This window comes from Diabrotica virgifera, chromosome 1, assembly GCF_917563875.1.
Source record: "Diabrotica virgifera virgifera chromosome 1, PGI_DIABVI_V3a".
Classification (NCBI taxonomy): Eukaryota; Metazoa; Arthropoda; class Insecta; order Coleoptera; family Chrysomelidae; genus Diabrotica; species Diabrotica virgifera.
The window spans coordinates 303,894,709-303,908,102 of NC_065443.1; the positions used below are offsets into that span (position 1 = coordinate 303,894,709).

A 13,394-nucleotide genomic window follows, 5' to 3' on the forward strand; every position below is an offset into this window, starting at 1 on the left:
TGTGGGTCCTATATTGTTTTCACCCATTTTACAACATTAAATCTTGAATTATCCATGTCTGTCTGCCTGTCGAGTCAGAGATTATAACCCAAAGATGGTACTAACCCAAGAAGCCATTGGACGTAATATCACGACGTCTTAACGTTGGATTCAATGCCCCAACGTTAATACGCGACGTTGCGACGACGCACGGTCAGAAAACCGCTATTTGCACCTAAGTGGGGAATAGAAATACGGGTTGCCTCGACGTCCCCCTCTCGACTTCTCAGCTCGAGATATTTTATCGTCAAATTACGTTAGTTTTTAGGACTTTGGTCTTGTAAAGTAATAGTATAAAATTCTCTACCACAGAAGTACAGCCGACACACTTCATTTTTACCAAATAGGTTAATAATCTTGGAGGATATTAAATCATCAGAAACTAAGATGCATGACGGCCTGTTGATACTTATTTAAGTAGGTTCCTAATCTATTCAGAATATAACCTAAGTGACTTGTATAATTATTTTATTAATCATCTGCCTCATTGCATAATGCGGTCGAAAATTACAAACGCAAGGAAGTGTACTGTTAAACTAGGTATAAAAATTGCTAAAAACTGAAAGCGCCTCAGAAATTTTCAGGTTAAATCGAACAAAACGGTAAAAATAGAAATAACCATCGTAATTAAAAAAACATATCAGATATTATGTAGACCCATACAAAATTATCCTTGATTTATATATAAACAAAATTCGTTAATTAAAATCAAATATTCGTTAAAATCTAGCAAAAAATTGCCAAGCATTATGTTTCAAAAAATGGCTGAACCATGGCGATCTTTCATGAATGGCGGATTTGACTCGCGACCTAAATTGCATTACATTTTAACTGATTTGGACAAGGACACCCCCTGCCGACCTTAAGTATAACCTATATTTACCTTGCACACCTCGAATTTACCTATTGGTATACCTAATACGTCCTAAAGTAAGCGCAAACAACCTGGTCTTGACGACAGACTCCCGACGACCGGTCGTCGTCGTGAACCTTAATCTGGTGGACATTTTGAGACATTGTTTTTCTCAAAGAACAACTATATATTTTTTTAACTATATAGGTTTTTCATTCAATAAATTGTTATTGTTAATATACTGTTTATAGAAAAACTAGAAAAACCAAGTGTAAAAAAGTAAGGTTATGTTATGCAATGTAATATCTGTCATATTATAGTCATATAAGTCAAGATGAGTCAAGTCAGATAGGCCCTAATCAGCAAATTTTTACGTCGTTTTGTAGTTGGAAACTAAACAACCAATTGTCGAAAATTTACTTTACGACGTTGGATAGTCGTCGACGTTTATTAGTAAATTACAGGTACCTTATAAAAAAAACTTTGACGTCAGGTTAACGTCTACAACTTTACTTAAGTACTACGTTGTTATTACCTACGTTGTATTGTCATTCTCACCTTCCCGCAAGTACACGTAGCAATCTACCATATACCTACTGAGAAAACACCCGACGTCTCCTGAACGTTGGGCTCGATACTAATAAATACTCTGTAATCCCCGACGTTGAGCATGAGCAGTCGTTAAATGTCTTCCAGTAAATTACATTGTAGTATAGAGGTTATACCCGACGTCAGCTTAACGTTAAACCTTAACCTAATAATTAACGTTGGTATTCTCAACGTTGGATTGTCGTTGTCGTCTTCCCGAAAAATACGTCTACCATACTCGATAAAACACCAACGTCCTCTGAACGTTAGCATTTATCCTAAAAAATACGTTGTAATTCCCGACGTTTAGTAGTCGTTGATGTATGCCACTTAATTGCACTTATACTACAGATAGGTTAAGACCGACGTCAGCTTAACGTCAAACCTTATCCTAATAATTGACGTCGTTATTCCCGATGTCGGTTGGTCATCAGATTATATTACTTATTAGCAGCAACGTTGGTCCATAGGAAAAACAGACGTTGTCCTTGGTTAAGGCTTATTGTGAACCAATTTTGTCCTTAAATTTAACGTGCCATTAGGACAAAATGGGTTGCAGGTCGTAAAATTGCTACTTGGGAAGGGTGAGAAATTTGACCTAGAAATGAAGTATATTTTAAAGTTGCCGAAATAGTACAAGCGATATAATATTCGATGCGCCTTATCAAGACGAGAACAAATTTATACTTCCGGTTAAAAACTTGTATGCAATTGAAACTGTCAATGGGATAAGACAGGGAAATAAACTAAAAAAGGATACGAAATGGGAGAAAAACAACTTAAAATAATCTGATATGCAGACCAAGCAATACTAATATCTCAAAGTGATGATAATTTACAATGTATGCTGCCCTAATTTAGTACAACCATCACAAAATTTAACATGTTAATTTCATGAAAATAAAAACACAAAACAGGGCCGCAGGTTGCCTGAATGAAACAATATGGTGAAATGAAAATATCGAGCAAGACCTGAAAGGCAGAATTTACGAAACAGTCATATGCAGCAGAAATGTGACCTGACACAGAATGCTAAAAACAACATAGATGAAAATCTCTATGTCGTGCTCCCAGGCTTTTGCTAATATTTTGTTTTAGAACTTTTCCAAGTCAAATCAACACACTTTGAATTAATTTTTTTCCTGACCTATCTAGATTTCGTTAAAATTTAGAGTAATCATAGTGGATGATTAGGTGAAGAAAAATACACAAAATTTTAAATTTTTATCTCAAGTTGTTTCCGAAATATGGTTATACAAAGTTTTCCAAAAAAATCTAAAACATCGCGATCATACTTTATTGGAATGGTTGTAGAAGCTGACCTGATTGAGCTAGAATGCTGTGAGAGGTGTCATTTTGCAGCATTTTTTAAGCTCTTTACAGTGATATACAGGGTGTAACAAAAATACAGGTCATAAATTAAATCACATACTCTGGGACCAAAAATAGTTTGAATGAACCTAACTTACCTTAATACAAATATGCACATAAAAAAAGTTATAGCCCTTTGAAATTACAAAATGAAAATCGATTTTTTCGAATATATCGAAAACTATTAGAGATTTTTTATTGAAAATGGATATGTGGCATTCTTACGGCAGAAGCATCTAAATAAAAATTATAGTGAAATTTGTGATCCCCATAAAAATTTTATGGGTGTTTTGTTCCCTTAAACCCCCCAAACTTTTCTGTACGTTCCAATTAAATTATTCTTGTGGTACCATTAGTTAAATTCAATATTTCTAAAACTTTTTTGGCTCTTAGTATTTTTTCGATAAGGCAGTTTTTATCGAGTTGCGGCTTCTTTTTTAATATGTTTACATAAAAATTTTATGGGGGTTTTGTTCTTTTAAACCCTCCAAATGTTTGTGTACGCTCCAATTAAACTATTACTGCGATCCCATTAGTTAAACAAAATGTTTTTAAAACTTTTTTGCCTCTTTGTATTTTTTCGAGAAGGCAACTTTTATCGAGATATGGCTTCTTTTTTAATACGGTTCAAAATATACCTAAAAATGTAAATCATACATAAATTTTCATATTTTTACAGTCTCCATAATCGTACTTAACCATATACAAATATGTGGTGGATTTGACAAATATTCAAAATATCTCGATAAAAACTGAATTTTCGAAAAAGTGCTAAGAGCCAAAAAAGTTTTAAAAATATTGTGTTTAAGTAATGGTACTACAATAACAATTTAATTGGAACGTACACAAAAGTTTGGGGAGGGGGGGGGGGGGTTTAAAGGAACTAAACCCCCATAAAACTTTTATAGGGTGTCCAAATTTCACTATAATTTTTTCTTAAGATGCTACTGTCATAAAAATACAATATGTCCATTTTCAATAAAAAATCTTTATTAGTTTTCGATATATTGGAAAAAATCGATTTTCATTTTGTAACTTCAAAGGGTTGTAACTTTTTTTATATGCACATTTGTACTAAGGTAAGTTAGGTTCAATCAAACTATTTTTGGTCCCAGAATATGTGATTAAATTTATGACCTGTATTTTCGTTACACCCTGTATACAGCACGATGCTACGATAAACAAGTTTTTCTCCAACAAAAAAAATATATTTTGATTAAGTTTTTTTCCAAAAAGTACATAATTTAAAATTTTCATAATATTCCTACAAATATATAGTACTGTTGTTAATAACATATAAAAAATTTATCATGGGATGGACATGGGTTCAACATGAAAAAATAAATTTCACACAAACAGTATTGTGCAAATGAAAGGAATAAATTCTTAATGTCGCAAGCTGGCGACTTTAAGGAAAAATCCCGAAACAGGTCGATTTTTAATTTTAAATTATAATTTTTTGGCATATATATCATACTAGTGACATCATCCAGCTGGGCGTGATGACTTAATCGATGATTTTTCAAATGAGACTAGGGGTCGTGTGCTAGCTCATTTAAAAGGTTATTCAATTCTCTATTCGGTAATATAAACAATAATATAATTATTTATACAGGGTGGCAAAAAAAAGTTTTTTTTAATTAAATTAATTGACAAAAAAAGAAGAATGTAATGTAATTTATCTGTTTCTGGCAACAGTAAAATCTATTTAAAATTAAATAAATTACATATATTCTTCTTTTTGTCAATTAATTTAATTAAAAAAAACTTTTTTGCCACCCTGTATAAATAATTATGTTATTGTTTATATTACTGAACAGATAATTAAATAACCTTTCAAATGAGCTAAACACACGACCTATACTCTTATTTAAAAAATCATCGATTACGTCATCACGCCCAGATGGATGACGCCACCAGTATGATATATATGCCAAAAAATTACAATTTAAAAATAAAAATCGACCTGTTTCGGGATTTGTCCTTAAAGTCGCCAGCTTGCTACATCACAAATTTATTCCTTTCATTTGCACCATACTGTTTGTGTGAAATTTGTTTTTTTATGTTGAACCCATTACCATCCCATGATAAAATTTTTATATAATATGTTATTAACAACAGTACTATTTATTTGTAGGAATATTATGAAAATTTTAAATTATGTACTTTTTGGAAAAAAAACTTAATCAAAATACATTTTTTTTGTTGGAGAAAAACTTGTTTATCGTAGCATCGTGCTGTATATATCACTATAAAGAGCTTAAAAAATTCTGCAAAATGACACCTCTCCCAGCATTCTAGCCCAATAAGGACAGCTTCTACAACCATTCCAAAAGGTATGGTTGCGGTGTTTTGGATTTTTTTGGAAAACTTTGCATAACCATATTTCGGAAACGGCTTGAGATAAAAATTTAAAATTTTGTATTTTTGTTTCCCTTATTAGCCACTATGAGTATTATAACCAAACCTGAAGAGGGGCTGGAAATAAGGTGTGTTGAGTTGATATGGAATGACCCTTTACGTTGAATAGCTGGTCAATATTAGAGCGTCCTGGTATTCTGCTCTGATTTGTTTTGTGAAGTGACTTAAACTCCGGTTTATGATGCACGTAAACATTTTATAACTCACACAGAGTAATGATACAGTACGTAAATCGTTCAGCTGGACATAGGGAACATACCTTGTATATATTTAGATACATAAATACATACATTGTATTATATTGAGATAATTGTGGCAACTGAGCTCTCTCGATGGCATATGGTTGTTAGCATTAAGGGGCATTAACATCAAAATTGTTAACTCATTTCGACTGACACAAATAAACTTCACAATATGACAATGTAGTAGCTAAATATTTTGGGTCTAAGGGAATGGGAAAACTGTTTAGTTTTGAAATTATGTAGTTTTTAAATAAAAAATATTTTAAAAATTAAATAAAATTATTAACTCATTAATCATTAACTTCGTTTTTGATTTATTTATGGACAGAGCCTGGCTTCAAAACTCACTCATTCTATTCGTTCTAACAGCTCTATTGCACCAAAAACTCGTACTCGAACAGAAGCTTTAACTAACACAGGTTAGCGCTGTTGCCACAATTCTCTCAATGTATATTCCCTATGTACAGCTGAACGATTTACGTACTGTATATGTACCTCTATAGTTTTTGTAGCTGAATTTGTCCCCCTTCTTGTGGATTGGTCATATAATCGTTTTTTCCGGAATCCTCGAATATCTTCCGTGTTCCACACGCCTGTTGTTAGTTTATGAAATCTATCTACCAGTGTGTGTCCTCCAATTTTGTGAATTTCTGCAGGTATGTTGTCAATCTTTCTTCATTATCCTTCAGTGCATTAATGCAGTGGCGTGCTGGAACTTTTCAAGCGGCCCGGTTATTTTATAGAAAAGCAGCCCCCTATCCTCATTTTACCTACCATTATCAGGATTTTTCATTCGTTATTTATAAAACAAAAATATAAATCATGTTTAAATCAAACATAAAACTTTAAACTCAATGATTTTTTTAAACTTGCAATGTTTTTTTATTTAAGAATAAACAATCTTATAAATAATAAATATTGTCACATATATGACAATATTGTTTGCTTTAAGGCAGATAAATTTTCTGAATAAATATATATGAATTTAATGTAATTAAGATACATAGAAGTAAAATAAAATTTTGAGAATTTTTCAATTAGGTATGTATTAAGTTGAATTTTAGTAAATCAATTATAGAGTGTACAAATACAAGTATGTACAGTACAAATGTAACGCAACAAAACATTCTTGAAATTATTTTATAAAATAATCAACGCTCATCAATAATTTCCGCCTTAAAGTAGATTTTTGAAAAAAATCGTCAATTATTTCATCACTTTTAAGCTTATGCATAGCTTCTTTTTCTATAGCCATTAGCATATATATTTCCAAGTGATCTTGTGTTAAAGTACTTCCTAACCGATTTTTATGTATTTCAACGTTGAAAAGCTTCTGTCACAAGATACTTTTGTGACTGAAAGAGTTAATAAATGCTTATATACATACTATATTTAAATTAGGATAAGCACGCTGATATAAGTTGTACTTATGCAAAACAGCGTAACAGCAAGCTACACAATCTTTACACTTTTTAGTACCACACGGAGGTGAAGTTTTCACGGTATCAACAACATTGTCATTTGTTACTTCATTATCACTTATACGCTCACTATACTATTCGCGAAGTCGATTGAAGTTCAGCGAGTACGAGAGTGTAGGCAGGTATCTCATGCGACTTCGCTGCGCCTTGGCTTACTTCCATTCTGTGGCGGTTTTTGGGACCGAGTCAAAGGAATTGAAGTTGGTATCGCCCCATGTGAATGTGTTCCTCGCGAAGTTGAACGAGTGTGTAGTGACGGGTACTTCGGACTTCGGTCAACTTTCCCGAAGTAACTTCGCGAGAGTGTGGTGCTTGCTTTACATGAATGATATCATCTCATATTTTCTGTAGACTGAACATATTCATCATTAACTCGATCTTCTATAATTTCAGTATTTTGCAAAATCCTATTTTTTGATACAATCCATTTATCAGCACAATTGACGAGTTAGGTCGTCGTCAAAAAAAAGGTACAGGCACCATTTTTTATTGTATCAAAATTTCTAGGATGTAGAGTGCTTATATCATCATAAAACAATTAATCTTGATCAAATCGTTTTTTGATACTTCGGTCCAATAATTATATACCAATAATTCGATCAAAACGTTGAAATGCACTTCGACTAAAAAAATTTTTTTGTGAATTTAATATAGGTTGGTCATCAATAAATTCACCATATATCCTTTTCTTCTTTCTGGATTGAGTTTCTTTAAACATATCACTTATTATTGTGGTAGAATTATTATTTTCTCATTCTGAATTCGCCCATGTAATAATGGAAATTGATGCTTTTTTTATACTTTGAAAATCATTCCTAAGAGATTTTAATTTTTCATAAAATATCCAAACCAGCTGTTTGCAGATATTCAGAAAGATAAGTTGTGATAATAAATATCCTCAAGAAGGTTTTAGCAATCAGGATTGTTTCGAATGTTGTGATATTACTCAAGTGAGCTTCAGATAAATAACGAGCGTTGTCATTGCCACTGTTATTGTTAATCTCTTTAAGCTTATATAAGCAAAAAAATTTTTGTTACATCTAAAATTTTTTGTGAAAAAAACTTATTGACCGGCCTCAAGAGGCCGAAGCCTCTCGGTTATTACACCGATTCATTTATATGGCCAGCACACCACTGCATTAATGGCATCCACATCACCTGTCTTGTGGGTGGGTATGTTAATTCATTATTGAGGAGCTGATCTTCTGTTATCTCGACAACTCACATTTTACATAGGATATATCATGGCTGATATTTACTATCATCCCTGAAGAAGTGAATAAACATTCACTTCTTCACTTCATAAACATTAAGTAGTACAATTAATACAGATTCGGATTTTGATTGCAGATTTTCCCAAAGCTAATTTTAACTTTTTATCATCACCATAAATATTAATTATTTGTCAACTGTTTAACATAAGCTTCATTATCATATAGAAAAAATTTAATTAAAAAATTGAAAGAAAGAAAAGAATATCTTATCATTCCGCGATTAATGAACTCAATGCATGTTTACCGCATAATACACCAGATTCATTTTTCATATAAATAAAAAATTTCCCAAAACATATCAGTTACAAAGAACTGTATTGTGGACGATGTTTTTGCTGCTCATTCTATTACTGCCACTTGTCATCTTTGTGTATCAAAAATGGCATTATAGCTATTGGAAAAGGCGAGGTGTGTATCAAGTAGAACCAAACTTCCTCTATGGCAACTTAAAAGAATTTGCCAATGGAAACTTGTGCATCTCAGATGAATTGAAGAATTTGTACGACGAGTTCAAAAGTAAAGGGTTGCTATATGGAGGGTACTATGCCTTCACGAAACCTACTTTTATGCCCATCGATGTGAATATTGTGAAGCATATTTTACAGAAGGATTTTGGACATTTCGTTAACCGTGGCATTTATTTCAATAAAGAAAGATGCCCACTTTCTGCACATCTCTTCACCCTGGAAGGTGAGAAATGGAAGACTTTAAGGGCAAAGTTGACTCCTACATTCACCACAGGTAAGATATTTAATTCTGTAAAATATATCTACATCTGTTGTTGAGCTCAATAATTTGATCTGACCATTTTTATGTATTCCTATCATAAAACTCTAATTTTTGTTTGTATCTTAGTTGTTTCTGTTTTATTTTAGTTAGTCTTCTTCATCGGCTTTTACATTTGCAGTAGCCGCTGTTCCTTCGTTCCTGATTGTCCTTTCTACGCTTGGCTAACACTTATCGTAATATTTCCATTTCAGCTAGCTCCATATTCTTTTCCTGAACCTTCTTTACAACCCACACTGCCCTTTACCAACGTAAATCTTACCACACCCTGTCACTTTTTATTACTTTCCCTATTTTTCGATTACAGAGTACTCCGCTTATACGTTTTAAATTAGACCAGCCAGCCTTTAACCTGTGGCCAATATCTAGATCTAGTGTCCCATTTTACGTTATGTAGGAGCCAAAGTATTTAAATTCTTCTAGTCGTCTTAATTTTCCCCAAGTAATTGGATATTCAAATCCACATATAGTTTGTTATCGACCTGCTAATCTTATCCCCCCTTTTCAGTACCCCTTCTCCAACTCTTTTACTGTCATACCTCCTTCTAGCCTATTTTTCCTCGCTAACCTTCTATGGCACTTCATAGTTTCATGGTTTCTTTTTCACTGGGATACCCTTCACCAAATGGATGTCCTAGCATTTCCTGTCCCACTTTGGCACTTTCCTGTACCATAACTTTGCTGTTGGCTTTCCACCAGTCGCTTACCGTATTTTTTTTCACAAACTCTTCTAGAATTCATCCCTTGAAGACTTTGACCAAATCCTTTCCTTCTCACCTTTATCTCCGCATCCATTATCACCATAGACAACGCCCATTACATTGCCACCGTATTCATTACCGCCGTATCCATATCACCGGCAGGTGTTTACTATGCTACATACTCACTCTTCATCACAGTTGATAACCTCTTTTAGCTGGCTTTTCTACACAGCATACAATCTATTTCACTTTTTCTTACCCCGCTATATGAACTAAATGATTTTTCTAAAATGGTTTTTCATTACTGATATAGCCGTTTTCAATTTTTTAGTCGATCGATAATTTACGGACAAATCGTGTTTCAAATGTCCTATTATTTAAAATGTTACAGAGGAGGCAGCCTGCAGCATAGGGTCGCAGTTTTAAGAATTATTTTTGGATGAAAAATCAAAACTATAAATATGAAAATCGAGCGGTTTTTGGATTTTTGTCAAAACATTATTAATTGTGTGGGTTTTAGGGGGGTACTTGTATGTTTTAGTTACACAGATTATACATTTTCTTTTTAAAATAAAATACAAGTTTGGTATTCTTAATGAGGTTTAGTTTTGTCTTGTTTATCTGCGCCTGAACAAAGATTTATTATTATGAAGATGTATACTACTATAAATTGTATTGTAATAGATAGGAAACACCTGCACTTATATAAAAAAATAAAAGTCATCGTTAAGGTATTTTGTTTTCACTTTTTAACTAAACACTTTATTATTTTTAACACGCACTTAAAATTTTCAAAAAGACTGACCCTATTGTTTAATATTGAGTCGTCAAAAACATAAAGGGAACTCAAATATACATCGTAAATTCTTAATGACTAATAATAACTGGTTAAATAATATTTACAGAGCATTTGTACTTTGATTTTCAGAAATTCAAAAACATACCAAACAATCTTTCTGTCAGAACTTCTTTTTTTGTGACGTGATCTGTCCACGATATTTTCATAATTCTTCTATAAACCCATAACTCGAATGATTCCAGTTTTTTATTAATGTCGCATTCAAGGTCCAAGCTTCCAGTCCATAAAACAAAGTCAAGAAAATGTAGCACCTAGCCCACCTAACTCTTAGCTTTAACCTCAATTCTTTTTTGCAGAGTCTTCTTCTCATTTTGGTAAAATTTTCTATAGCTTTTTCTATTTTGATTTTGATTTCCTGGAAGTAATCATTTGTGGAGTTGACGATCATTGTTCCCAGCTGCATATTGAACTACCCGTTCGATGTTGATTCCATTTATGAAAAGATTCTCGTTATTTCTTTAAGTTTTCGATATTCTCATAGCCACTTTGCATGAAGCGATTAATTGCGCAATTAATTGCACAATTTCTTGTTCAAGAACTTGTGCAATAAGTTGCAACTAACTTTCTGCAATAAAGTGATTACACGGTGCAAACAATTGCATAAACTGACATGAAATAGAAACTTTGGACAAAATAGCATAAATTTTAGGTTATGTTGTTTCTATAAATTAAATGTAATATTTTGAGTAAGTTATCAAATATTAGATTAAAAATGTTAGATTATAATTTGAGAAAATAATAATAGGTATTATAACAAAATCAATTAATACCTAATGCAAGTATACCTACCTATAACACATTATTTATTTAAAAAAGGAAACAAGTTGTAAGAAATACAAATAGAGAAAATAGTTTTTTATTCCCTATGTTGCACAATTAAAGTTATCCACCAAAATATTGTTATCCGTGAAGCGCGAAATTGGTAAAAAATTCCTCTAGTTTTGTTAAAAAACTGTTTAGTTTGAAATTTAGGTTGACAGAATGTAAATGTAGTAAAAACAAGCTGTGTAGCCTTAAAAGATACTAAAAATATAACCAAATTGCAGAAAAAATTGCATGAAAAATAGGACATGTTCTATTGCAGAATTGTAGAATTCTTCTATAGGCACAGAAAAGTTGCAGCTTTTCTGTGCAATTCGATCTGGCACGATGCAATTTCTATTGCTGCAAGAAATTGTGCAATTAATTGCGCAATTAGTTGTATCGTGTAAAGTGGCTATCATAAATTTGGTTTTTTTGAAGTTTAACCCTTAAACGCCCAAGGGTGGGTAAAAAATGTCCACCTAATGCGTATTCCTTTGTAACATATTTATTACGTGTTTTAAAATTTAAAAAAAATTATTTATTGTTAAAAAGACAGCTCTTTATCGAATGTTAATTTGGTTCTACCGATATTTTTAAAAATAAAAGTAATATTTTGAGTTAAATATGAGCCGGCATAAAAAGTACACCCTTGATAAAACTTGTTACTAAAGGTTTCTATATAATTTCTTATTGGTAGGAACATAATCCATATAATTATCGACGTATAATTACATAATCGACATAATTATCTGCCAATGAGGAGGCTGAAAGGAAGAATGTGGAGAAAATCGACAAATCTGAATTACTGGCTTTTACTGTTAGGTTAATTTTGATGTACACTGTAATTTTGTTGTAAGGTTTGTAAATTGTTTATATTAATATTTTAGAAGATGCTGTGTTTATTAGGAATAATATTCTTAAGTTTAATCCATTTCCAATAACTCCCAACAAATATATTAGCTGTCTTCGAGGTGGACATTTTTTACCCACCCTTGGGCGTACATGGAACCTAAAAAAGGTTGGGCGTTTAAGGGTTAATGGCATACCATACTCCGTTATTCTGCTCATGTCTTTGAAGATTCTCAAAATTTTCGGCTAAGATGACCGTATTTTTCGCATATCTAATGTTGCTACTATGCAAGTAAAATTGACAAATTGGCACAGTACCCCGACACGATCGGACTTCGAATAAACACAGAAAAAACTAAACTTCTAAAAAATAATAACCATCCAAATAATAAAATAATGATAAACGGTAAAGAAGTAGAAGAGGTAGACAAGTTCACATATCTGGGATCGATCATGGAAAGGAGCGGGGGGTGCAAAAAGGATATATACAGACGAGAATAACAAAGGCGCAAGACGCATTCAACGCTTTAAATAGAATTTGGCAAACAAGCGAAATATCAGAAACAACAAAAATTAAAATCTTTAATAGTTGCATTAAACGTATACTGCTCTATGGAGCCGTAACATGGAAACAGGACGAAAATACAACTAAAAAACTACAAACATTTGTAAACAAATCTCTAAGAAAAATCCTGAAAATATACTGGCCAAACAAAATAACTAATACAGAACTATGGGAAAGGACAAAGCAAACTAACATATCTACTACAGTCAAGGAAAAAAATGGAAATGGATCGGCCACACTTTGAGGAAAGACCAAAGCAGCATAGCAAGACAAGCACTTGCATACCAACCAGAGGGGAAAAGAAAGAGGGGCAGACCAGACAACAGCTGGAAAAGAACAACAACGAGAGAACTCGAAAAAATTGGACTGAGATGGGGCGAAGTCAAAAAGAGAGCAAAAGATAGAAGAGAGTGAAGGGAATTAGTTCACAATTTATCCAGAGAATAAAGACAAAAGAAGATGCGCTGTCCCGGCCAGACAGCAATCTTACACTTTTGCCAAGAAACGCATAAGCGCCCAATACTCCACAAGGAGGGATGGAACGAGAGAGAGAATGTTGTT

General features: G+C 32.7%; 1 protein-coding gene across 1 annotated transcript in view; it reads left to right on the forward strand.

Annotated features, from left to right (window-relative positions):
* The first annotated feature begins 8,580 nt into the window (after window positions 1-8,580).
* Window positions 8,581-13,394, forward strand: part of LOC126878549 (uncharacterized) — a 30,955-nt gene continuing 26,141 nt past the window's right edge. The window contains exon 1 of the mRNA XM_050641326.1: window positions 8,581-9,010. Coding sequence (XP_050497283.1) covers window positions 8,596-9,010 — 415 coding nt within the window. The 5' untranslated portion in view covers window positions 8,581-8,595. The remainder of the gene's footprint in view (window positions 9,011-13,394) is intronic.